General features: G+C 40.9%; 1 protein-coding gene across 5 annotated transcripts; it reads right to left on the reverse strand.

Annotated features, from left to right (window-relative positions):
- Nucleotides 1–267: 267 nt before the first annotated feature.
- Nucleotides 268–24,826, reverse strand: MBTPS1 (membrane bound transcription factor peptidase, site 1). 5 transcript variants are annotated; one of them, XM_085589634.1, is made up of 23 exons: nt 24,571–24,826; nt 22,245–22,737; nt 20,826–21,083; nt 20,200–20,403; nt 19,719–19,829; nt 18,402–18,511; nt 17,918–18,034; nt 16,900–16,967; nt 16,237–16,339; nt 15,361–15,512; nt 14,371–14,532; nt 13,701–13,845; nt 12,480–12,668; nt 11,726–11,898; nt 10,976–11,091; nt 8,936–9,092; nt 8,046–8,170; nt 7,564–7,641; nt 6,004–6,144; nt 3,518–3,649; nt 2,866–2,998; nt 2,064–2,194; nt 268–1,065 (listed from the first exon to the last, which is right to left on the reverse strand). In XM_085589634.1, the coding sequence occupies exons 2-23, from the start codon at nt 22,447–22,449 to the stop codon at nt 869–871; spliced, it is 3,207 nt and encodes a 1,068-aa protein (XP_085445760.1). In that variant the 5' UTR covers nt 22,450–22,737; nt 24,571–24,826; the 3' UTR covers nt 268–868. The 5 variants fall into 5 exon arrangements, with proteins under 5 accessions (XP_085445760.1, XP_021390906.3, XP_085445759.1 ...); XM_021535231.3 differs by lacking the exon at nt 24,571–24,826 and adding an exon at nt 24,369–24,404 and having other exon boundaries at nt 2,866–2,992; XM_085589633.1 differs by lacking the exon at nt 24,571–24,826 and adding an exon at nt 24,369–24,404.
- Between the last annotated feature and the right edge of the window lies 1 nt (nt 24,827).

Below are 24,827 nucleotides of genomic sequence, written 5' to 3' on the forward strand. Positions count from 1 at the left end.
TTCCCATGACAGTTTCCTGTACAGCTCTTTGAGAGCTCTCTCCTTATGTGTTGCTGAGTTTTGAAGGTTTCCAGAACTCTGTTCTCACTCAGAGCAAGCACTGTTTGCATGACTGCCCAGTTAGTGCTCCAAAGAAGTCTGCAACTTGGGATACCACCGGTAAGGACAAAGATACGGTGGGAAGACAGGTGACATGAAAATCTTCTCTACCCAGCAATTTGCTCTCTTTGACTGCAAGTGGAAAGAAGAGCCACTTAGCACACTGTCTTTGCTTCATATAGATAACATATTTATTGAAAAATCTGCTTCACCAACAACGGTGAAATCGTGACCAAAAATTACAAAACATCATGGTAGTTGGCTTTATAAAAATAAACTGCAGGAGTATGCCTCACTGATTTGTACTGGTCTCTCTCAGTCCCTTCCTCCTTTAATGGTGCATATTATACTCTTCAGCATAGAACCATTCTAGAAAATTGCATTCCATCCAAAAAAATGCACTTGATTTTCCTTAGCAGAGGTCCTTAAAGTGACTTTTCCCCCGCCCTCCCCAACAATAAATATAGAAAATAGCCTCTAAAGAAATAAATTTTAGTTTGGTCAGCTTAAAAAAAAGGTCCATTTTCCCCCTGTTGGGATATGTAGTGACTAAGCAGCCATTTAAACAGTATTCAAGTCTTTGGTGGCTTCAGCTGCTTAAAGCTGCAGTTTTATGTACAGATGATCAGCTGAGGTTCTTTTTTTCTCTCCACAAACCAAAGACTATGAGATGATGTCAGGTGCACATTCACTGCACCTCCATGGGGAGCGATCCATCACCCTGGAAAGCAAGCAGTCACAGGAGGTCATCTTTGGCAAGGCAGAGCTTTCACACAGAGGGTGTCTTTGGTGGATGAACCTGCTGCATCAGCTGCGGCCGTTTCACGCGCGGTTTCCGTCTCTTTGGCCTGCTCTTTGCTTTGTTGATCTGCACCACAAAGAACGCCAGGACCACCATGGCACCGAGAAAGGCAAAGACAGGAATGGTCTGTCCCACATCCTGGTTGTACCGGCCTGGCATTATACCTAGAAAGGCAAAGAGGTTTGGAAGGCACAGTTACCACGTGAGCCACAATGGCTTTGTGGTGCTAATGCCATCTACCAAAAGGATCTGCAGCTAACTCTTGTTCAAAGCCCAGGCAGCCATTAATCAGATTACATTTCAGACAGGAAGATTAACAGCTGCAGACCGATTAGTGAAAATCAGATGGGATGCTAACATTACAGAAAAGCACCAACATTTCCACCTTGACCTATTTGGGCACATGAAAGCATAGCCCAGATTTCCCCTGTAACAACAGTCTTCTGTTTTGCATTAGAAGAGAGATGCAAACACTTGACCATAATCTTACTACTAAGTAATTGCTGTAATTCAAATCCTGATGGAACGAGGAAAGTGATTTCATGCTTGCTTGCTCCAGAGACTGTGCATACAGTGAGGATGAGCTAGAGAAACAAGCCCTTCATTTTGACAGGTGTCTCTGGTCTAGCAGCTCAGTCTGGGAAAGAGCACATACGAGGCTTTCCAACTGCTTCAGCTCAGCCTGCAATGCCAGTCTTGTGAAGGAGAGCTGCCCACCTGAAAGCTGTTCTGAGTGCTAGACATCATTTGTTAGTGTAACAGCTTGTCCAAGGCACCTCTGACAAACTCTTCTGGACTCTGCTTTTGTGCACACATAGAAGGAAATTTTAATTAGAAGTGGGAATGTGGTCACAGCTCCCAAGGACAGGAGCTGCTGCTGACCCATCAGACTGAACAGCATCCAAACAAACCTCAACTATCAAAATGCACCCACCAAGATCTTCCTCCCAGTATATCATGCACACTTTCTACTGAACAAACTTTCATATATTAAAAAAAACTTCATCAGACAGCCTTTAATAACACTGCCATACTATTATATGCATGTTTTTTACAACTGAAAATAAACAGTAGCCTCTACTGTGCTGTGTTTTGGGGTTTTTTCAAAGCTTATGCAAAAAGCATAGCCAAAACAGCAACTTTCAAACTTTTCAATATTTACCTCCAGGAATGTCCCATGCTCCACTTTCTCCAGGGGACAGTGGTCTCACTTGGGGTCGGTTCTGTCGAAAACTGGGCAGTGCCACTTTATCAAGGTCGATTGACAGTAATTTTTGATGTTTCCAAAGGTTGCTAAAAGAAATGGAAAGACAGAAGTGTCTGCCCATTTACTTCATTAATGCAAGGAATCTTGTAGGAACACACAGAGAAAGTGGCAATACATATACAACCTATGTATAACTCACTAGTCTAGACCCAAATGATGATCCAATCCATTCTTTAGGTTTTGCAGGTTGCAGGCCTACAAATTTAAATTCAGACACCACAGGGACACAACCTAGATTAGCAACTATGTACCAACAACTCTTTCTCGCACACAGACTTCCAAAAGTAACCAGCAGACAAGCAAGGGCTGTGTGCTGAGCACTCTCCTTCAAGGGACTAACAAATGGCAGGAGAGAAGGCAGCACTAGGAGAGTTGTCCAAGAAAATGCTTCAGAAAACTCTTTCCAAGGCACATGATGACAGTGGGTTTCATCAAGACTGTTCACTCAAAGTTGGAATCACTCAATCACAACAGTGACTTGTGAAGTTATTTTTAAAATCCCCAAGTTTCATAGTGTAGCTATTAGGTGAGTCAAAGTTATTCACTGAAGAGGCATTAATCCTTATTTCCTCTTTGCAATCTGGTATTTTTCTAGGAAAAGGCATTACAGCTGTCCCTTTCAAAAGCAGCTAGAACAAATTATTTTTCAGCTGAACTCAAAAGTGAGACTTCTTGTACAAGAAAGACATATACTAACCTGGGGGCAGTTTCATTCAAAGGCTGCGGTTTGGCCCAGGACAGGTGAGGACAAGCAGGAAGGGACCGGGGTTTAGGGTCTCCCAAATGAGCCTCGAGCACCTTTGAGTATCGATGTAAATGGTTACCTGCAACTCACAGCAGAGAAAGGCTTTGGCTTTTTTACCCAAAGACAGGCAAGATAAAAATTACCAACACTGACCCTGGGCTAAACAGTGCTGCTGTAAAGCCAGGAGCTGTTTACAGTAACGAGGACTCACAGCTAAATATCAGAATTAACCTAAGGGTACCATACAAAACAGTAGGAACCTGCACCTACCACAGCAGTTAATCCAAGTTTTTCTGGCAGTATGTGAGATAAGACTGAATGCTTTATAATGCTCTGTTACTAGCAACTAGAATGCCCCCCTACAGAACCAAACATCTGAACATTCCTACTCTATGAAAAAAACATTTTCTTCAGTCGAATCCCAACTATATTATCACAGCAAAACCCTGGAATATGTGCTCTCTTCCAGTAAAACAGCACAACACTGCAGAGCTCACAGCAAACCAACCTTGCTGGCACATAACTCAAGGGATCTGCCCCAGCCTTCCTGGCCCGTGAGTCCCTCAGCTTCGGGCTGTGCTTGGCCACTGAGGCTGTGTCTCACCTTCCATGCGCTCGGGGAGGGAGAAGCCGGCTCCCGACGGCGGCCGCTGCCTGTGCTCGGAGTGGCTGAGGCTCGGCGGCATCACCCCGTAGGACGTGTACTGCAGCAGGGAGTCCAGCAGCCAGAAGCAATCTGCATTTTACAGCCCCAAGCCCCAAAACAAGATATGCATTATGCCACATTTTAAATGGCTTATCTTTCTGCTAAGAAGGCTTTAATGACATTTAGAATTACAATCCATTTTGCTGGCTCTCACTTTCAGAAAGATGCAATTTTCAACGCACACCCCACATTCCCCTGCAACACACAAACACAACCTTAAACTGTTCAGTCTTAAAATATTGTCCCCTGTGTACCAAACCAGGCTCTTCTGGGGAGCAGAACACAAAAAAATAGGTTTTGAATACAGGAATTCCAGGTTGCACACGATATCTAAGTTTTGATAAAAATCATGAGGTTCTTCAGTGGAAGCAAAGAAAGCTCCAAGTTTCTGGTATAATTTTTAACAGGGTAATGGAGAATCAACTGTTCTTCTGAAAGGACAAAATAAATACCTTGCAAAGAAAAGTAAGAACAAGGTAGTGTTTACAGTGCAAGGATATGACTCATTTGTTTTCTCAAGCTTAAAAAAACAAACTAAGGAGAAACATTCTGGCTGCATCCCAGCTAAAGGTACAAACATAACCTACAGCAGCTGAGGTACAGACCAAGCTGGCAATCAACACAATACACATGATCATGGTTTTCCCTTGCACTTCAAAAGCTCATGATCCCTCACTTTGATTCTCTCCTGAATTATTACTACCTTAATCCAGAGCTACCCCTAAGGAACAAGCACTCCAGCTAGTTCACATCACAACTCTAAAGCTTCCCTTTGCAGGAGTAGGACAATGCCTTATCAGCTATTTCCACCACACAGCAAAGTATTTTTCTCAGAATTGCTGCCACTAGGAACAGTTGGCTGGGAATGGGAGTTAATCTTCATAATCCCAGTGTCCCTTAAACCCTCACCTTTGATTTTTCAAAGAGGTCAAACAGATTTTAAGGATTTATATTCACAAATGTTAGGAATTTTTGCTCAGTTAAAGCCACTGATGTCTCTGCAGGAGACACAGCTCCTGGTTCACAATTTAAAAGCCAATTTTAAAGGATTTCTTTAGAGCATTCCACTCTTTCTTGCTTCAGATGTCACACTGAATTTAACAGTATGAGGGAGGTCGCAGAACATTATTTTCTATTACGGAATTTAAGCTATGTATCTTCTCTTTTGTTATGTGCTTTCAATAACCTGCAGCAAGCACTGAGGCACCAATGTGCAGGTGTTTGGGTTGCTTCCTGTGAGTTGCCCTAAGGCAGATAAGGAAAAATCACAGAGCTCTTAAAAAACCCCAAAATGTATGGTAGAGAAAGAAATGAGCTACAGATGGAGAGCTCCCTTAGGCAGTAAGCTCCTTTAAACTTATATAAATTAGGAAAGGGATGGATTGCACAATATAGTATTTTACAATGTCAGTGACAAAAGCTTAAAAATATATACATGTACTTTTCATCAGAAAAGGAAAATTTAGTTCTGTTCCGTGGAAATGCAGAAAAACACTTCACATATTGGATTATCTTCCTCCCCTCAAGCCACAGATCTGCCAGCTTGTGCTTTACATGTCATGAGAAACCTAAGCAACTTCTTAAAAAATTGCAAAGTCAGATCAGACAAACTGCTAGAAAAAAAGATTTTATAAGAATCAGCCCTAGTGTGTAGGCAGAGAGCATGGCATCTCTGGGAGCCACAGAAAACACACACACAACTCACACAACTGCAAACAAACGCCCTGACAACAAATGGAAGTTCCTACTTTCTGACACGTTTACACCAGTTGGTGTCAAAGTAGGATAACCTTAAAGTAGTAATGCACAACTGAGCATTACCATAAATCATCACAGGAAACATTGCAAAGGGAACAAGACAGGCTAAGGTGCAAACTCAAAAGATAAAATCCACTGTTCTATACAAACATTCTGAAGATATAACTAGGGAAAAAGTGGAAGGATCTCCTAATGGCCTCTTCACAACTTCAGATCAAGAACGTGTAACCATTCAAGAATGTGTTTTGTTTGCCTTCTCCAAACAAAAACACCCCAAATAATAATAATAATAATAATAATAATTTAAAAATAACAACAACAAAAAACCCCACAAGCCAAACCCCTCTTGCAAAACAGCTCACCCCAAACATCAGCCCCCAAAGCTTATGGAACAGGAAACAACTGTGTGTGGTAAACAGCTCCATTTATCAGAGGGCTATTTAATGTGGGGTGCTCCTTTGCTGTCAATGCACCTCATAGCATTTCAGCAGAGCTCTGCAGAACTGAGATTAATCCCCAGTAAGGAATATTTAGAGTCCCTAAAACCCATCTGCTTCTGGTGGGGGCTGTGAAAGCCCCAGAGGAGAGCTGTGAGCAGGCCAGTGCCTGTCCCCGGGTGCACACACCTTTCTGCCGGTGGCTGTCATCCAGGCAGTTGGAGTCCCCGTACAGAACGATTCTGCCACCGCCTTCCGAAGGAACTTGGTAAAGCCCCAAAATGGGGACGTTTTCAATTACAGCTGTCTCCTGTTTTAAAACTTCGAGACCTAAAGCAAAGCACAAATAAATTTCATAGCCAGCAGAGCGTCAATATCAATCTACCCATGAAACAACACAGCCCACATTTCCAGCTGACAAAGTCTACAATGCCCCACACCACATCACACGTTTTTGCAAGAAGTTTTCAAAACCAGCATGATGTTATGACAAAAATGAAACTGCTGCAAGACCCTGATTGTAAAGCCTCCCTACTGATAATAAATTCTTTTCTTCTCCACCAAAGAAAGAAAAAAAGACTTCACAACCTGGATTATTCCTACCTTTCCTTCCTAATATTATATCCATTAGAAAAAATAAAGACAAATTTCATTTTTGCATTTGAAATTTATCCCCTTTACTTGAGACATTGTTTAGACAGCAGAAACAAATCAGAGCTCTTCTGCCTCAGGAACTGCAATGAAAAGGAGTCAACAGAAAAAGCAGGTCTAGCAGGCTACTTGTCAAATTGACACTCTGTCTTCCTCTCTCTCATAAAAGGAAATACATAAGTCATTGGCATACAGGGATATTGTGTTTTCTCCAAAAGGCTCACACAGATGAGCTCTACTGTTCCAGAAAATTTCTCCATGAGGTAATTACCTCTGCTAAGTCAAAAATACAATGAACTTACTGATCTTCTCTGGCAGCTGCTGACTTGTATCAGAAGCACTGCATGTGCTTGTGCTCTCTTACTCAAACACTCTTCACCCATCTGCACAAACCTGACCTGCAACACCCTAAGAGCTCTGCTCAGAGAGCTCCTGCACAGCACTTCTTAAAAGCTCATCAAACACAAGATTTATTTTTTAAACTGCCTGCTGCCATTACAGTTCTGAATTACCCTCTCCCAAATGAAAAGATATTATGATAAAAGAGGATGGAAATGCATAGAGAACAGAGCACTCAAGTCTGAGACCACAGGCATCCTGTATGCATAAAATTTTCCCTTATGAGAGTTTCACTGGTGACATTTTGTCTACTAAAATTTTCCTTATTTATATCCTTAGATCACCACAGCTACCACAACACTCATGCTAAATATGGCAATGAAATATGGCAAGGGGATATATTTCACTAGCATTTGAAATTTATGAGAAATATGAACAAGTAACAATTACAACACAACTCCTCCCCTTCCAGAGATACATGTACATGTGTGATCATGTTTCCATACAGCAAACACAACACAGGGCTGCATATAACACTTGGATATTGTATATTTAATAATTGTATGCAGAGTCACACTGCAGCTGCCTGTTCAGCACCAGCTACATGTTCTAGGCAACATGAGGAAATGTAGAAATACCTACCCTGTCAATGTGGTTTTGCATTTATTGTTTTTAGACCTTTAGACTTTGCAACTTTGCTTGTGCAGTGGCCCCAAAGTTCTACTCAAACCACAGAAAAAAGGACCAGGAAGCTCTCACCTTGATCCTTGAAAGTCTGTGCAATGACGATGCCATCTTCTGGGAACTTTGCAATACTGCACCCTGACGCGTAATTCACTGGAAAACACCACGAACTGTTGTGTAGACCACAAATGACACTCCCTCCCTTCCCTACCCAACAAGCCCAGGAAAAAAACATTCCCAGAAACACTGCACTGAATTTGCACATTTTGACCAATGTGTGTATTTGCAGAGAAAGCTTTGCTAAGCACAGCTTTTACAGGCTCACCTTTACACACTTTCCAAATCTTTCAATTAAGGAGTTTTTTTAAACTGAAAACCTAAATCAATTACAATGAAAAAGTCTACAAAATAAGAAATAATTTAAGAAATCATTTACGAGACTCTTTTCACTGAATCTGAGCAGTTCCCTTGACTCTTGCTCAACCTCAAACTTGCAGAAAATTGATTTTCCAAACACCCCACTGCAGCCTGTGCAGGCAATGGACTCCAGTACTCACTTTCATGACTTGCCATGGTAAAATCTCCTTCATACAGCCCATCACTAAAGGCCATATTCCAGACAGAAAGCAGATCATTGAGAGCTGGTATATTAGCACCTCCAGTATCAGGCATCCACCACTGCCTGTAAAAATTACAGTGTAACACTGTTTATTAGTACACAGAATATAACCCTAGAGTTTGGATAACAGAAAGTCACATGTCCTCCTGCATACAGACTTCTCCAAAGCCATTTAAATAATGAACTATATCTTAAAGCCTTCTTTAACTCCATGGGCATCTGAGCAGCTGTCTCTGACAACACTGCTTTTGAGGTAAAGTTAAATAATACTCATGTAAAAGTTCTCAGTGCATTTCAGCTGCATGAAAAACTTCAATTTGCTAGAAAGAAATTCAGTCTTATGCTGTTTGTTTGGCTGAGGTAAAAATGACAGTCATGTACCTTGCTTCTCATATTTATAAAGATGCAAAATGTCACATGTTTTTTCTTTATATGCAATATAAACATGCAGTAATTTCAGTAACAGGTACATGACCTGGTGATACTGTTGCAAAGCACATTTTCTTTCTATTCTGCTCCCCCAAAGTAAAAACATGTCCATTTTTATTTGTTGGTCTTGTCTCCAATTTCTTATTTCTCTTCATTGTATATGTTTTTCTTGGCATTAAAAACAGAATACAGTACCAAAGAGGCCTTCAAAATCTTTATAAAATGGGTACATATGCTCCTTAAGCTGTAGCCCAAGGTCAGTTCTGCTACTTAAGGTAGCACCTTCTTACAGGTAACATCCAAGTGCTGAAGTACAGTGCATCATATTTGGGATTTTTAGGGTAACAGGCAGAATTCTATGGCATTTTCTTTCCCAAAGCACTTGGAAATAGTCAGTACCTTGTGTTTTCATCATAAAACTTGACTTTTCTCATCACAGATGTGTTGTACCAGTCACTAAAGACTATCAGTGAAAGTCCATTATCAACATCCCTCCTCAGCTTGGTGATCTCTTCAGGGAAATATTCTTCCTCACTGTCCACCATCAGTAAAGTCCCTGTATGGAAAAGCAGAAACAGTTCTCCAGGCTGGTCACTGTGATGTTACCACACAACCCACACAGAAGCCCACACAAGTGCACATTTTCACGTTATCTGGTCCATGTGCCCTGCTCTGGCAGCTCATCTAATGAAGTCATATTTAAGGATGGTAAATATAAGACAATTGTATCCCAAAATTAGTTTGGCAGCACAGGAAGTTGTTAGGGTGTTACTTACAACTCCTGCTTGTGTGATCTCAAGAACTGAATGCCCACATGTGTCACGTGTGTGTTTTGCAGTTTGGTGTCACACAAATGCTCCGAAAACTGAGCCAAACTGTGGCACAGCCAAATGAGGGGATTCACCACTGATCCAAACTGGAGTGCTAATGCAGATGCAGCCTGGTCAGGAGGTTTTTCACTGCTCCAGCTCTAACAGTACTCTCCTCACTACTGCAAACTGGCAGCCAGGTAGGCAGCAATTACTCTGAAATGTGGTTTGATTCATCCCTTGAAAACTACAGCTGCATTCTGGTAGCCTTGACTAAAGTGCCACTGCAATTTCACAAAGCCCTCTCTCACTCCTGTTAACAAGTAAGCACAACCTTCTCTGTATCACTGAAAACAACACAACCAGAAAAATATACTTTTATTCCCTGAAAACATGCTTATGCTTTTAGACTGCTTCTAAATACCAGCCCTTTTGCTTCTTCACTTTCTGATTGCCCAGAGAGGTGATGAAATTTCCATCCTCAGAGACAACGCAATTCTTGACAGGATGATACCCTAAGCAACCTGATAAACCACTGTGAGCCCCGTGCCTCACAGTTCCTTGCAACCAAGACAATTCCACAAGACCAGGCAGTCAGCATTTGGAAACTCTTCTGACAAAGATCCAGTAGAAATGGGACAGAGTGCACCCTCACAAAGTGGGAAAACAATACAAGCTAGGGACAACTGGCAGATGGACCACAGATCATTGAGTTTTATTCCCCTCACTTCTTCAGGAAATTCCAAAAGCCCAACAAACTACAAACTACAATGGTGAATCAGAGGGGAGAGAAATCCCCTAATGCTGCTCTCTATCAATTATAAAACTAGTGCTCTCAGAAGAAACACTATTTTACTACTTTTTAAAGGGCTAACATTTACATATCCATGTGTACATCCACTGAACTGTAAAAGCAGTGGTGAGATATTCACTGAAGAATCAAGATAAACAAAGGATTACTGGCAAACTCAGGAGAATGCACCCTCACAGTGCACTGAAAAACAGTCCAGCCCAAAACAGAAGAGGGGTTTTGGAGCATGCCATGGTTAAACAAGGGGCATAGGGAAGCAGAAAAGAGCACAGACAGCTTGCTCTGTCCCCTGCCTGGCCAACCTATCCAGTTTCCTTCCTCATGAACACAGAAACAAACCAGATACTGCTCTGCTATCACATATGGTTGGATGAACATTTTACCCACTCTTTTATCCAATCAAAGATCACTAAACATAAAAAAAGAACCAGGATGAACACCTTTGATTTTAGCCTGTTAAACAGGTCATGCTTCATTACGACTGTGCCAAAATCTTTTGGCAAATACAGTTCTGCCTTTGTGGGACTGAACACTGAGGAGCTTTTAACCCACTCAGAGGCTGGCTTTCCCTCTCTTTTTTTCATGTTAAGGACAGAGAACTGCACTAATTCTACTAAACTCACAAGCAAGCTTCCCCAGCAATACTCCACACAACTAAATATCAGCACATAAATAATAAATACTTCCAATGCCAAAATATTTTTTCTACTACCACTAGAATTCTTATTTGTACCCTCAACACATTTTTGGTCTTCCAACAAAAGGTCATTTCAGAAAAAGTTAACAGTATAGAGAACAAGGCAATTAACTCATGCTTACCATACTGACTTGCATCAAAACATGTAAATGGGGAACCAAGAACTTCAACAAAGTACCCCATGCTCCTGAGGTGCTGGTACATGTCCCTGAAGTTTGTGTGGATGTGATCACCATTCCTTAGAAAAAGAAAAGTTTTGAAGACATTTAGATCTGGCAAGTAGAAATCCAATTTTCACCTTTTTGATTTTCTGAAATCCTGTCCACCTGCCACCTCTGCATACTCTGAGAAGCTTTCCAAAAAAGCTTGTGTCATGGTCACTGACCCAGTTAATCCTCACTGAGATACTGTTGCATGATTTTTCCTATGGAATGATGGAGCTTCCCTGCTCTATCTATGAAAGGTCAGCGAAGTCTTTCCCTGCTTTGAAGACAGTCTCCCTTAAGAGACAAAGTCTTTTCTTGTCTTTTAAATTGTCAAGTTTGTTTGGTAAGTGAATGTCAAAGCAGTTAATAAAGTGTCCCCTTTAATTTCCTGTGAGAAATTAGGTCAGAACAGAAAAGCCAAACAAAAATCTCAGTATCTTAAATCAGCATTTTAAAAGCTTTTCATTTCATGTGAATAAAACAACAGAGCTCAAAAAACAATCCTGCACAAAAAGTGTAGAGTCCAAGTATTTTTCATGGATTTCTTACAAAAGATAATCCCATGCCCCTCTGAAAAAGGCCAGAACTACAGCATTCAGTAGAATTATCCCATATCATTAACACAGAATCAAGAAATACTGATTCAATAGAACCTGAGATAAATACCAATCTAATGGATCATTCTTCATCCTCAAATTATCCCTGGGGAAGTATCCTGGTGGATAACGGAGGTTATGATATTGATCCCAGAGGACTCGTTTACTACGAGGTGGAGTAGGAATAATCTTCACTTTTATTGGAAGCTTCACCGTGGAAGTCTGCTCTGCACCATTCTTAGACTGAAGGACAGAACAAACTGCAGTGAAATCCTTTCTCCCCACAGCAATCAGTTCACCATGGATTGTAAAAGACCAAAAAACTGGAGATACCAAATCTACTTTTTGTCACCAGTAACAGCTCCAGAGACAAAGAGATTACTTTTGCCCTAAACTGCTGCAGTATTTTTTTTCTGCACTCAGCAGTCTATAATTATGCTCAGAATGCAAAATACTTAACATCTGTTACAACTGTGATCTGGTTCAGTTGTTCAAAATCTTAAAAGTTTTTCAGGAACAATTAAGCATGGTTCTAGAGGAAAACATATTCAGGCAATCTTTTTCGAAATACATTACTTAAAATCCACAATAAACAAATGAAATTATGATGTTGGTCCCAAAAAGAAGTTTCCTGATTCTAAATTATATGCAATTTGCTCTCAATTATAAAGAACATTATTTGTACTCTTTAATTTCCTGACTCAAATTTAATTTATGCTTCAAATGACAGGGCTAGAGCAAACCCTTAAAACCAAGGTATTCGTGTATCAGAAAGCAGTTTGGATAACTCTTCACCCAGAAACCTCAAAATGCACAGAACTTACTTCATTTTCTGCAGGGGATGATACTGTGATCATAACATGACCCTGAGCAATGCCTTCCCAAGACGCTGCTTTCTTTGCTACAGAGATGGAAATTGCCAAGTATCCAGACCAAGGCCACAAGACTGGGGAATAGGAGAAAGCCACTTCAATGTTATCCCCATTTTGGGGGAGATAGGGCTGCCAGTCTGGCTGTGAAATCAAGAATACAGAACACTGGTAACATAGTAGTTGCAATCAGTATTTTTTGTGCACATAGCCCTTTTACTGTGCATGAAGTAACAAATATTAGGTCTTCTGAAGATTACATCAAATTTTAAAATGCCCTCCAAGCCTAAAAATTTGGTGTTATGTCAGTGAATCAGCCCAGCTCTGACAGCATCAATGACCCAGACCAGAGGCTTTTCAGAGGCAGGACTGTGAGAAGCTGCCTTAGTGAACCTGCTTCAACATTCTGACATCATGTGCAAACTTTTACTGGTGAGAGCACAAGATTTCCCTTCAATAACAAGGTGAGCTAACAGTGGAACAGACACAGGGCAATTATATCAGCTGTGTGTATTACCACAAGCTAATGATCTTTGATAAGAACTTCAGTGCCCTTTAATGTAAGCTTGAATTTAAAACAAACCTCAGGAGACACACTAAAATGTTAAAATTAGGCTCATTTACATTGGCTGGAGTTACAGGACGTGTCTTTAACTTGCATCAATTCTCAAATCTATTCTACATTTCAACTTAACTAAAAGCCTCCCTAGCCAACCAACACGCTCAACATCACGGATGTGAAAGAACAGGTTTGGCAGCAGAGCCTGGTTAAGCTGATACATTCAGGTTGCCCTGACCCATGGAAAAGGCTTAATTTAGTGTCAGCATACTTTACTGAGATCATTTATGTTTCAGGATGAAAAAAAAATAAATTAAGAAGGTCTGTCCAGAAGATTTTCAATGCCACTAGAGAATACAAAGAAATCTCTAAGTACATCTTAATTCAAAATGGTTTTGCAAAGATAAAATGTTACACGCCCTGAAACCACTGCATTGCTTGAATATTTGTAGACAGCTCAAAATCCTCCAGTCTGGGTGCACCCTTTAATCAAACAGTTTGCATCTCTTGCTCCAAGCAGTGAGGTTTGTTCTATGAAATTCGTAACTAAAGTAGTATTTTCTGGGAAGGCTTTAGCAACATTACCAGTCAGAATTAGGAACAATGTTAATACTTACCTTGTCTACAATTCTCCCAGTGACTCCCATGCCATTAAGGATAGTAACATTGACAATAGTTGGCATCCCTCCATAATATATGGGCTGAGAACAATAGGGCCACATGTAGGGACATTCAGTCAAGTCAATATAGCTTGGACTCAAACTACAGCAGGACAGAGAAGAGAAAATTTAAAGAGGAAAAAAATTAACAATGAACAGAACAATATGCCACTACACATAATTATGAAAAGGTTTCAGATAAACCATGCCAGTCATAGTTTACCAAGCCCTCATCTCACTTCCCAAATATGTCCCAAAATCATCTTCCATTCCTATTTTTTATTTTAAGTTTTGTGGAAAGATTTTCACACACAAAAAAGGAAACATCGCAGCACAGGGAGAAGGTCCTTATTCTCAAAAGTTCAAATGTAAGTAGTTTTCTACTGTGTTCTTACATTATTTATAACATCTAAGTCTATAAGAGAAAAGGATCACCCCCTACACTGCTGTGTGACTTTTCATCCATTGTCTGGTCAAAATTCATACTTGAGATTATGCAAGATCTGTGCAAGTCCTCACTGTTGCACAAGCACAGATTGCTCAACTGACCTACACATGCACCACCTGCTCTCCTAAACAAAAGAGCAAATTCTACTGTACCACTGATTAATTAAGGATTAAAATTAACCTGGCCTGTGGTTTATAGCTGTTGAGGATCTGATAAGCCCTTAGAAGATCCAATTTGCCATGTCCTTGCTCAAACATGTTGACTCCAGGAAGTCTCCGTGCTGATGCAATGAGGGCCTGTTTCATACTTGCTGGATTCACTATTTCACGCTTCTGAACTGTGCTGAAGGAGAAAAAAATAGACCACAAAATCAGTTTGCTGTAACATTCTCTGTTCATATTTGTCTATTATTGCTTGATTTCTCATGATACAAATGCAGAAAAGTTTCTGATATATTTCTCTTTAAAACTAATAACACATGAATTTTTCTCCTTACAATGTGCTCCAGGACCAACAGTCATTACAACCACGGCAGTATCTTTATATGCTAAATAAAATAACTGTCTTCCAAGGGGGAAAAATACCTCTGTTGTTCAAACAAAAATACACAATTTTTTTGAGGAAATATGATGATGACTTTGATTTTTTTGCATGTTTCGCAAATAAAGATTTGTCTCATCCATATGGAGTAGCTATGACAAACACAGGGTATGGACTTGCAGTTCCCATTTTCAAATTCTTCAGTGTGCAACAGCTGACTTATGCAACAGGATAGTGGCCATAAACCCCTGCATCCTATAAAATTTACAAGTACATAGATCATTATCTACTACAGGTACCTACTTTGAGCAGCTACTCTTTTACAACAGTTGACAGAAGTGCAGCAATTCCAAATTATTAAAAAACATGACAAAATTTCCTCACAGTAGTTATTCATAACTATATTCTCAAATACCTAAATATTATTCAAAACAGTTCTGAAGTTTTTTCATGAAACACAGAGGTAGACAGATAAGGTAATATCTCAAGCAGAACAACAATGATTTTATTCTCTTAAGTTTGTTTTCCTACATGTAAACACAACTTTGTTTTATTTGATGGTTTTCTTTATAGAGAATTTTATGACCCTCCTGTTTGATATTTTTCTAGAGATTCTTATATAAGGCTTACCTCACCAAGAGAGTGACAGCACCTGCCACCACAGGAGATGCCACACTTGTCCCAGAGAGGGAGCGGCACCCACCTTTCATACCAGACCCTCTCACGCCAGAGCCGTAAGTAACAATATCAGGCTTCACTCTGCCATAACCTCCAGGCAGCTCCTGTGAAGGAAAACAAAAGAATTATTGCCCTAATGTAAAATGGGCACTGATGGATTCATTTGGGCACTTAAATTACCTGCAGGATATTCAGAAGTAAAATTAGCAACCAAATTATCTGAGGTTCAGCATCACAGAAAAGCAACTAAGCCAAAGAAAGACTCAAGCTGTTTAGGACAAGTTCCCCACTTTTCAAGGTTAGGGTGATCAGCATTTCTGCTAAGCAGGAAACCACTGACCAAATGAGAACCACACTGATTACTGGCCACACAAACAGAATCATGTGACAGTCCCCTTGATCAAGATCACCATGCAAGCTCATCTGACAACTTGTGTGCATCAAGCACCCCCTCAGCTCTACAGGCAAATAAGTGCAATTTCACATGTAGCACCTGGAAATCCTAGGATTTTTCTAGTAAAGGACAAGAGCAAGCCTTCATGTTTCCAGATTTAACCACACAGACAAGTCTTCAACATGAATCAAAAGGAAGTGGATGTTTTATAAATTCATCAAAAATGTCAGTAGTAGTCAGGACTAATAATGAGAAACCCTGAAAAGAACATTAAGCTTCTTGCTTAAAGACTTACAATTTCTAACTATTCTGATCTCTGATGAAATCTTTTCCCCAACACACATCTACATAAGATTGCCCACCCAGAAAAGGTTGCCCTCCCAAGGCCCTTATTTTGGCTGCAAATGTGAGTGGCCACCATGCAAATATCTTACCCAAGTGGTCATTCCCCTAGATGAAAAGCGAGCTATATTATCTTCAAAGTCAATGCCACCTACTCCAATCACATCCATCTGGTCAGCAGGATTATTGAGAGTTCTAGAATGAGTTGGGAGACAGGGATATAAAAAAAAATTAAAACAATACCCAAAAAACCAGATACAGTCATAAGTTTAGGCTGGTAACAGAAGTGCTGCTATCAGATTTTTGTCACATACTTATACTTCACAGGTGACTTCACAGCAGCTTATCAGGCAGTTACTAACTCAGTAACTATCAAACCATGTACTTTGAAGACAAAACAAAATCTATTCTTAGGCATTTATTTTAGAGATACGCCATGAATTGTTCTGGGTTGATCCTTTCTATATTCCTTAAGTCAAAGATCAGTACCAAAAGCTGTCTGCTCACACTAAGAGGGAAATGTCAGATGGCAGCACTACCATTTCTTCTTTTGCTGACTTTCCACTCTTTCAAAGAGAAACAGTTAAATACTTCACAAAATGCAAGTAATATGGACAGGGGAAAGAGTTTAACTTGAATCACTTTCTAAGATTAGAGAGAAAAAAAGGAGAGAAAACTTCCTGACGAAGCACAACGACTTCCAAACCCACAGAACACCACAGCCAGTTCCCTTTGAAGTGGTCACTGATGCTCACCCATATAAAGGGCCATCGTTGCCAATAGCAGAGACCATGATGACATTGTTGGCAGTCAGCTCCCAAACCTACAAAAAACAATGTTTACAATAAGGCTCTGCCACCAAAAAAAAGACTTTTCTAACAGACATAACTTCTGAGCCTTACAAGATACATCTCACTGTGCACCCAGTATTAAGCTCTGAACTTTCCTAAGATGATTTTAGCAATAACCCAGCTCTGACAGCAACAATGTTGACAGAATCTTCTTACACCAAAGGAAAAACTTTTGTCTGTAACAAAGCACTGCAGTTAATAAAGTCAAGTAGTCATTATGAATCCCCTCCCTCTGGGGAGTACAATGAAGTCACTGCCAAACTAAATTTCAATGCAGGTTTGAAGGTTTTAATAAGAAAAAGCAAGGCATAATTTATATGCTTCAAACCCCTTAACTGGCCTTTACAAAGAACTATTATATTCTTGAGTTGAAAAGTGAACTAATTCACTTAATGCTTTTGAAGGCCAGGCCAAACATTCAGGGAACTATGACATTTACAAAGACAAAAAGCCAATTCCATCTTAACCTGAACCAAATCTCTTCGCCCACAGCTGAATCAACTACCTGCACTTTTTACTTACTTGTTCTTAAATTCACTAAAATCATGTCATACAGATTTTTTTTAATAATGAAATAAATTAATCATGCAGAGATTAAAAATCCCAAGACTGGATTCCAGTTAAGTGTCTCATATTAAAGGTCCTTTCAGTTGTCTGCTTGGGAGCAATTTTCTAGCATATTGCCAAGCATTTTGTTAAAGGGCATTTTCCATAACTCTGTGTACATCTGGGTTGGGCTTGGGTTTTTTTTCACTCATTCTTTATATATATTCCTAAAAGCCCATACACTGTACAACATTCCTGTCACACAAATGAAACACAGAAACTGTCAGCAGGACTAGACACAAACAAGTAGCTCTGCAAGTCCAGCATTTGTGTGAGAGATACAAGCATTATGCCCACTTCATTTCCTCATACTAACTTTGTCAACGAACGGATGATCCATGAAGTCTGGCCCACCAATACTTAGATTCAGTACATCTATCTTCTTTAAAATTGCATAATTAAAAGCATCCAGAAACCAAGATGTATATGAGACCTATGTAAGAAAGAGGGGGGGGGGGGAAATTACCATTAAAAAAAAAATCTGTGATTTCAGGACAATGCAGACTTTAGACAGAGAGGAAAAACACCAAAATAAAGTAAAAAACTGACAATGGTCTTAAATTTCTAGTACTCAGTACATTTGAGTGACTGCTCCATTATACACTTCCATACCCTATTTCTGGAAAACATACCAGATTTGGAAACTGACAGAAATCTTACAGTAAATCTTTTATAAATAGAAAGCTGTATCCTTTCCACTTATCAATGTCTACATTTATGAGTGCATGCAATATTCCCAAAGAAAAGGATTATAACAGCATTAGACAAAGCAGGAATTGAAACACATGTAAAATAGCTACCTGATTATTGGTGAACACTCTGAAAATGTGCAGTTCAGCATTTGGAGCAAATCCCTGGCATTCCCTCATGCTGGCTATCACACCTGCTACAAAAGTCCCATGGCCTAAACCTATCAGCACGAGAAGGAAACAAAATAAGACATCAGAACACAAAGAATTCCATTGCCAAGAATTTCTAACGCTGAACATCACCTATAGCAAAAATCACATACATTTAACAGACTTTACAACAAACCAAAAGTGCTGGGTTCAGTCCTAATCTTTTTGAACCATATTTTGCTATTAGGTTCAGTGGGGACAGAATTTGCATCACACTGTAGCCAGACAACCAGCTGATGAAACTTGGGTGATTAATTCTCCAGTCCATCTACTCCTGATTGCTGCCAATGAAATCATGACAAAAACCAGTATTTTGGAAAATGCAGCTCATTTCAAAGTCAATGTATTTTAATGCAGACTTCTTAAAGGATTTTTATCCTGAGTCTGCAATAACCAGATTTTGTTAAGCATGAGCAATGAGAAAACACTTTTTTCTCCTCTCCTCAAAAAACATTTAAGCTTTTGCTTTATTGAACGGCCCACATTGCATTTTTTATTACTCCAAATCTGCCTGTCCAGCAATCCTCTGGGCACAGAACTTACAGAAAGAGCTATCCAAAAGTAGATGCTGCAATGTAAAGTAATTACCATGAAAACAATCTATGGAGGTGCAAACAAGACTGAGCAATACAAGCATCTACCTTAAACCCTAGGAAGAGTCAATGGCCAGCTGACTCACTGACCCAAACTGTATGAAGCTAATAATCTGTGAAAGCACATGGTCAGGGCAAGTCAGGGTCAACACAGTAAAAGGAACACAAACATAATATAGAAAATAAAAGGTTCAGTTATACAGAATAGAAAAACTTTAGAGGAAGGTGCCAAAATCTGATCAGTTTAAAACTACACAGTAAGGAAGGAAAATGCTGTCCCTCAACAGTATGGAAACATGTACCACTGTGAAACAGCAACATGAAAAGGAATAGGAAAGAAAACACCTTCTCTGGCAATGTATTCACAGGTGCACAGTAACATTTTGCCCTGACATATTAACAGCTATAATGAAGTGTCACATATGACTCCAAGGACACTTATGCACCACCCTTTTGGAACCTTAATAGTCCCTGCTGAATTTCGTATGAGTACAAAGTGCCTGGGACACTGCAAAATAAAGCTTTAAATATCAAGATACACAGTTTTAACAAATGTTAGCAGCACAGCAGCAAGCACAAAACACACCAGTGTCAAGAACAGCTGGAAAACTGCACTGTAACTCACCATCATCCAAGGTTCTCTCATTAGTCCAGTTTGTTCTCTCCTTTACGTTTTTGAAATGTGGATGTTTCTCACTCAGACCAGTGTCAAACACTGCTACTCTCACACCAGCACCTATTAGGAGAAAACATTGCTTTTTCTGACTCAGTTCCATAGCAAATCTATTCTATCAAGTTAAAAGGGAATTTTGTTTAATTTGGTAAGCAATTTACAATTCAAGTCAGCTACAGGTAATAAATAAACTTATATTCCAACTCAAAAATTCAGTCAAAGATCATAAACACGACCAACTTCCCCTAAGTAAAGTAGTGGAACAAACAAGCACTCTATAAATATACAATGCATTCCAAACCAAATTATTTCTCTATCTTTGCAATCTGGCAGCCAGTGAGAGGTTAACACACACGAGTCGATTATGCTCTCCTTACGCTTCAGTTGTTTTTCCAAGGAGGTTATTGTTCTCAGGCAACAAGCAAAAGCATACCTGTGTAACCCATCTGCCAGAGGACATCTGCCTGCAAGGTCTGAGCAACCTGGCGAGGGATGGCTCTCAGCAAGCGCCTGCTCGAGTGCCGGCCTGTGGCGTGCCAGAAGCCAGAACCCAAAGAAAGACTTGCTCTTCTCAAGGGGCGTGATGACTGCCACTTCTGAGTCCACCTGGTTTCATTGCACTGCAGCACTGGATCAGCTGTGTAGAATTAGGATGAAGAAAATTAAAAGCAGCACGACAAAAACCATAATAGAATTGATTCTTACAGAAACTTAAGACATCATAGTGTTACAACAAAAGTTTTAGATTGAGTATCGAATTTCTCTAATCAGCATCAGTAAAAGCTGCTGGTTTATCTACTACAGACACAGAGGTCTCTATTCTCAGCTAAGCCACTGCTGCAAATAAATGTTCCTACATTGCAGATGGAAATACAGCATGCTTCAGCAAACGTATGACAAGACCCTTGTAAATCTATAACCAGAAGAACAGATTTCTGTTAATTAAATAAAAACTGCAGGGCAGTTCTCATTTGTGTAATGCTAAGCTGATGGTCTGAAATAAGGCTAAGAGCACTTTTTCAAGGCAGATCCCACGCAGCCACACAGAAAATAACTTACACTCTGAATACTTGAGTGACCGGAAGACCTTTCTCTGAGGTGTCACACGCTTGATGTTTGGATGATCTTCCAGAGTGAGGACTCCATCCTTCTGCTTCTCGTTGATCTGAATAACTTCAAAATCACTCGGATAGTCACTGGCCGGGTTGTTGCGAGGTACAATCCTCCAGTTCTCAATATCACTACTTTTTAATGCACTTGAAATAAATTTACTTCGAGCTTTAGCTGTGAAGTATCCATTAAAAGCCACAATATACTCTGGAACAAGAGCACAACTTTGTCAGAACTGGTGTTTAAGCAGCTAATGCATGAATTCACATTACAGTCTGAATTTTTCTTTACTAAGAACAAACAATTACAATTTGGGGCCCTTTTCTAATGCTTTTACAGGTTTGCAATTTGTTTCTGCACTACGTAAAGGGTTAGGGGTGTTGGAAACAAGAAATATGACAAAAACCTTTGAAAGGAAGGTGGAATTGTAAATATCAGGGAAAAGCAAAATGTGAGAGGAGTGAGGGAACAGATTTATTGTTACAAACTGATATGCCAATCCACTGTTTCTGGACAGGAATGGTTCAAAGACTCTACATGATACTGTGATTTAGTGCAAATTACTGAAACCAACTATGACAACCTCAGAAAACAAAGTCAGACTCAACAGCCCAGTCCCTGATCTGCACCAGTGATTTGCCAGCAGGCTCAGCTCCAGCTCACACCACCACACTCAGTATGTGAAGGCTGTGGCCAGCTATGCAGAGGAATGCCACTTCTGCCACCCTCCTGCAGCCAGGCACAGCACAGCTTCACTGCAGGAGTACTGCAGCTTGCCGAGGCAACACGTGGATGCAGGGCCAAGGTCTCCTACTGCTGTCCTCTGCCTTCCCAGCAGCAGCATCTGCCTCACTCTGCCTTTCACCTGCTCCCTTCATTATTATCTGCCATTTTTCCATGCAAGTATCACTTCCACACATTTTCTTTAACAAATCCATAGAGACTTCTTACTTTTCTCTCCCTTTCAAGGCCCATCTGTGTGGCTACATTTTATAAAAGAGCCTCAAGCATACCACTGTTTTGACTGGCCGGGTAAAAACAAAAGCTACTAAACACACCACTCTTGCCCACCTGAGCCTTCCCACTCCATTTTCACTTTTAAAATCCTCTGGATTTCCCTCTCCCTTCTCTTGTTGGAACGCTGTCTCCAGCTAAACAAAGAACCTTTGAAAAAGTGCTCCTCTTTTCAAATATAGAGAATTTGACAGAAGATGTTAAATGTTTCTAAAGAAACATGTTTCCACATGTCATGTCATGTTTCTACAGAAACCCTGAGTGTTACAATTGCACAAACACCAAAAATCAGTAACATACACATGAACATGATATGGATTATTTTTTTTTTTTTACTGCTTAACTCTTTATTACCATGCTCCACGACCGTCGAAGTGAACTCCACTTTCAAAGTAAGACGAGAACATCCAGGACATACATGAGCCTCATGAGAAGAATTCCCTACTCTGGTACCAGAGTGTTTTTTGCCACAGAGTAAAATAACAAACAGAACAAGCCAGATGTTTGCAAACTTCATGGTCATAGAAGAAAATGGTTTCATTCCAAAAATTCCATACATTCAAATCACAATTTTCTTCTTTATAAACTAGTTCATTTTTGTTTCAGTAAATGTTGCTTTCACCGTGCTGATCAACTGGATATTCTGAAAGCTGGATCCAAAATAAGTAGAGATTTCATGGTCTTTTCAGGTCAAGCCTAGTGAACAGGCTCATTTCTTTCTCCGCTTCTTCTCCATTTTGCATTACATGATTCAGTCACTCAGGATGTGGCAGCTCAGTCCTGTACTCCATTTCTGATGGCAAAGTTAACTCCCTAAAAGAATTAGCAAAGCTGATTGCAAGGCAACCTGTAAAGCAGGGCAATACAGAAAACAATTAGATGCATTAATAATTTGTGCAACTGTATAGTCTGAAAATCACAAAAAAAAAAAAGACACCTCTGGAAGTTCATTTTAGAAATAACAGGGAAATAAGTTCTTCATATTACATTTACAATTTTTCACCAACACTGAAGTTTTTCCCTTCTTCAGACCAGAGTACATGTGAAACACTCGGGCATCACCCTGACAAGAGAACAGGCAACAATGACCACCAAACTCAACCACACTTCCTGAAATACAGCAAGGAGCTAAAAATTACATGCAAGTCCCATGGCAGGGAAAAAGTGAAAAATAAAATATTAACATGATAAAAGTGTCCATGGACACCTAAAAAAGCATGTTTTTTCCCATTCAGAAACATGGCAAATAGAAACAACGCACAGAACTTCATTTTACCGAAGGTGGATCAGATTCAAACTCTATGCCAAAACCAGGTAAGGACAAAAGATAACAGAAGAGGCAAAGCTGCAGTGACTGTGTTTGAAATCCACATGAAAAATGTATTTCAAAATTTTTTTGAGCCAGGGTGTGTGTGTTAATAAAAACATAGGCACCCGAGGAAATAAGAGCTGATAACAGCATGTGAAGTTAACAGAAGGAGTTGAAAGTGTTTTCCACATGGAGGGACAGCCTCCTCCCCTTATGTTCCGAAGTGCATCATACACTCAAGAAAAACTGCAATGCTAGTATTCTCCTGAATTCCAAACAGTCAACCAGCAACAGAGAACTACAAGGCCATTAAAAGAAAAGAAAAGAGAAACATTTATGTCTGGTTTGTCACAGCACCTGGAGAAGCAGAACAGAAGTGTATATTGCAGCTGTGACCAGGACTGGAAAGGAGGGGCCTTATTAGGGGATTCACATGACTTAGGGGAATGATGGGCTGACCTCACAGCATAACACATTAATCGAGTCTGAATGCAACAGCCGTTACTTCATTTTCATTTAATTTTATTTAGCATTATCAAGTATTTCCTTGCAATAGGGACAGAAATTACCTCTATTTTCATTTGACTGACAACACCATGGCAGACTGGGAACTGCCTGTGAGCAGTTATAAAGTTTCTCCATCCTTCCTAACTCAACATAGTTACAGTGCACTGACTTCTGGCCTCGGCTAAGCTCTGCCTGCCTTATCACTCCATCGGTTAATAACCCCTATAGCAATAAAATAAAACAACCACACAAATGAGCAAAATAAACACCCTTGTAGCTTAATAAAAGGTTATATGCAAGCACGATAACAAAGTACGATGGATACTAAGAGCAAAGGAGCAGCAGGCCAGAGGTTTATTCTGTTCACCAGCCACTCCGTGAGGGGCAGGACGGGACTCACACTTGCCAACTTGCCCCTGCCCTAGAAGAGCTACCCTGGGAGTAGCTACCCTGCTCCTGCCGGAGCGAGGGCCCCATCCCGTGGGCTGGGCACGCCGCAAGGATCCCCGGCTGCAGCGCAGTCCGGGGAGCTCTGCCAGCACCAAAACCGAGCCCCGCGAGCCCGGGCCCGGTACCGCCCCGGCCGCACTAAAGCCCGCCCACGGCCCAGAGCCCGAGGGAGCCGCGGCGCTCCCGGCCCGCCCCGCCCGCCCCGCGCTCACCGCGCCGCCGCCGCCCGGCCCGCCGCCATCTTGAGCGCTGTTTACCGCCGCGCTCTCGCGAGAGCGCCGCGCTGCGCAGGCGCGGGCGGGGCGGGCGCGGGAGCCCTCAGGGGGCGGCGCGCGCTCCCGCTTCCCGCCGGGAATGGCGCCCGCAGCGGCGGCCGCGGGACACGGCGGACAGCGGCTGCATTTCAGCCCTTACCCAAATTCAATGGTTGGCCTTAAAGCCCCTTGGCCAGCGAGCGGAAGGCGTTTTGGCAACACAAATTTTATCCCGCATAACTGCTTTGAGGGGCTTTGAGGGCCAGCTGAGGTTGGCGTCAGCTGTGGACAGACCCCCGTCATGGGTCCCTGACACCCCACCAGCTGCTCCCCATCTTCTGCACAACTTCGTAGCTGTCGTTTCAAACGGCTTGCTTTTTCTGGGGTCCCGTTTCTGATGGCGTTGGACGAGTCTCA

Source organism: Lonchura striata, chromosome 11 (assembly GCF_050655825.1).
Source record: "Lonchura striata isolate lonStrDom1 chromosome 11, ASM5065582v1, whole genome shotgun sequence".
Classification (NCBI taxonomy): Eukaryota; Metazoa; Chordata; class Aves; order Passeriformes; family Estrildidae; genus Lonchura; species Lonchura striata.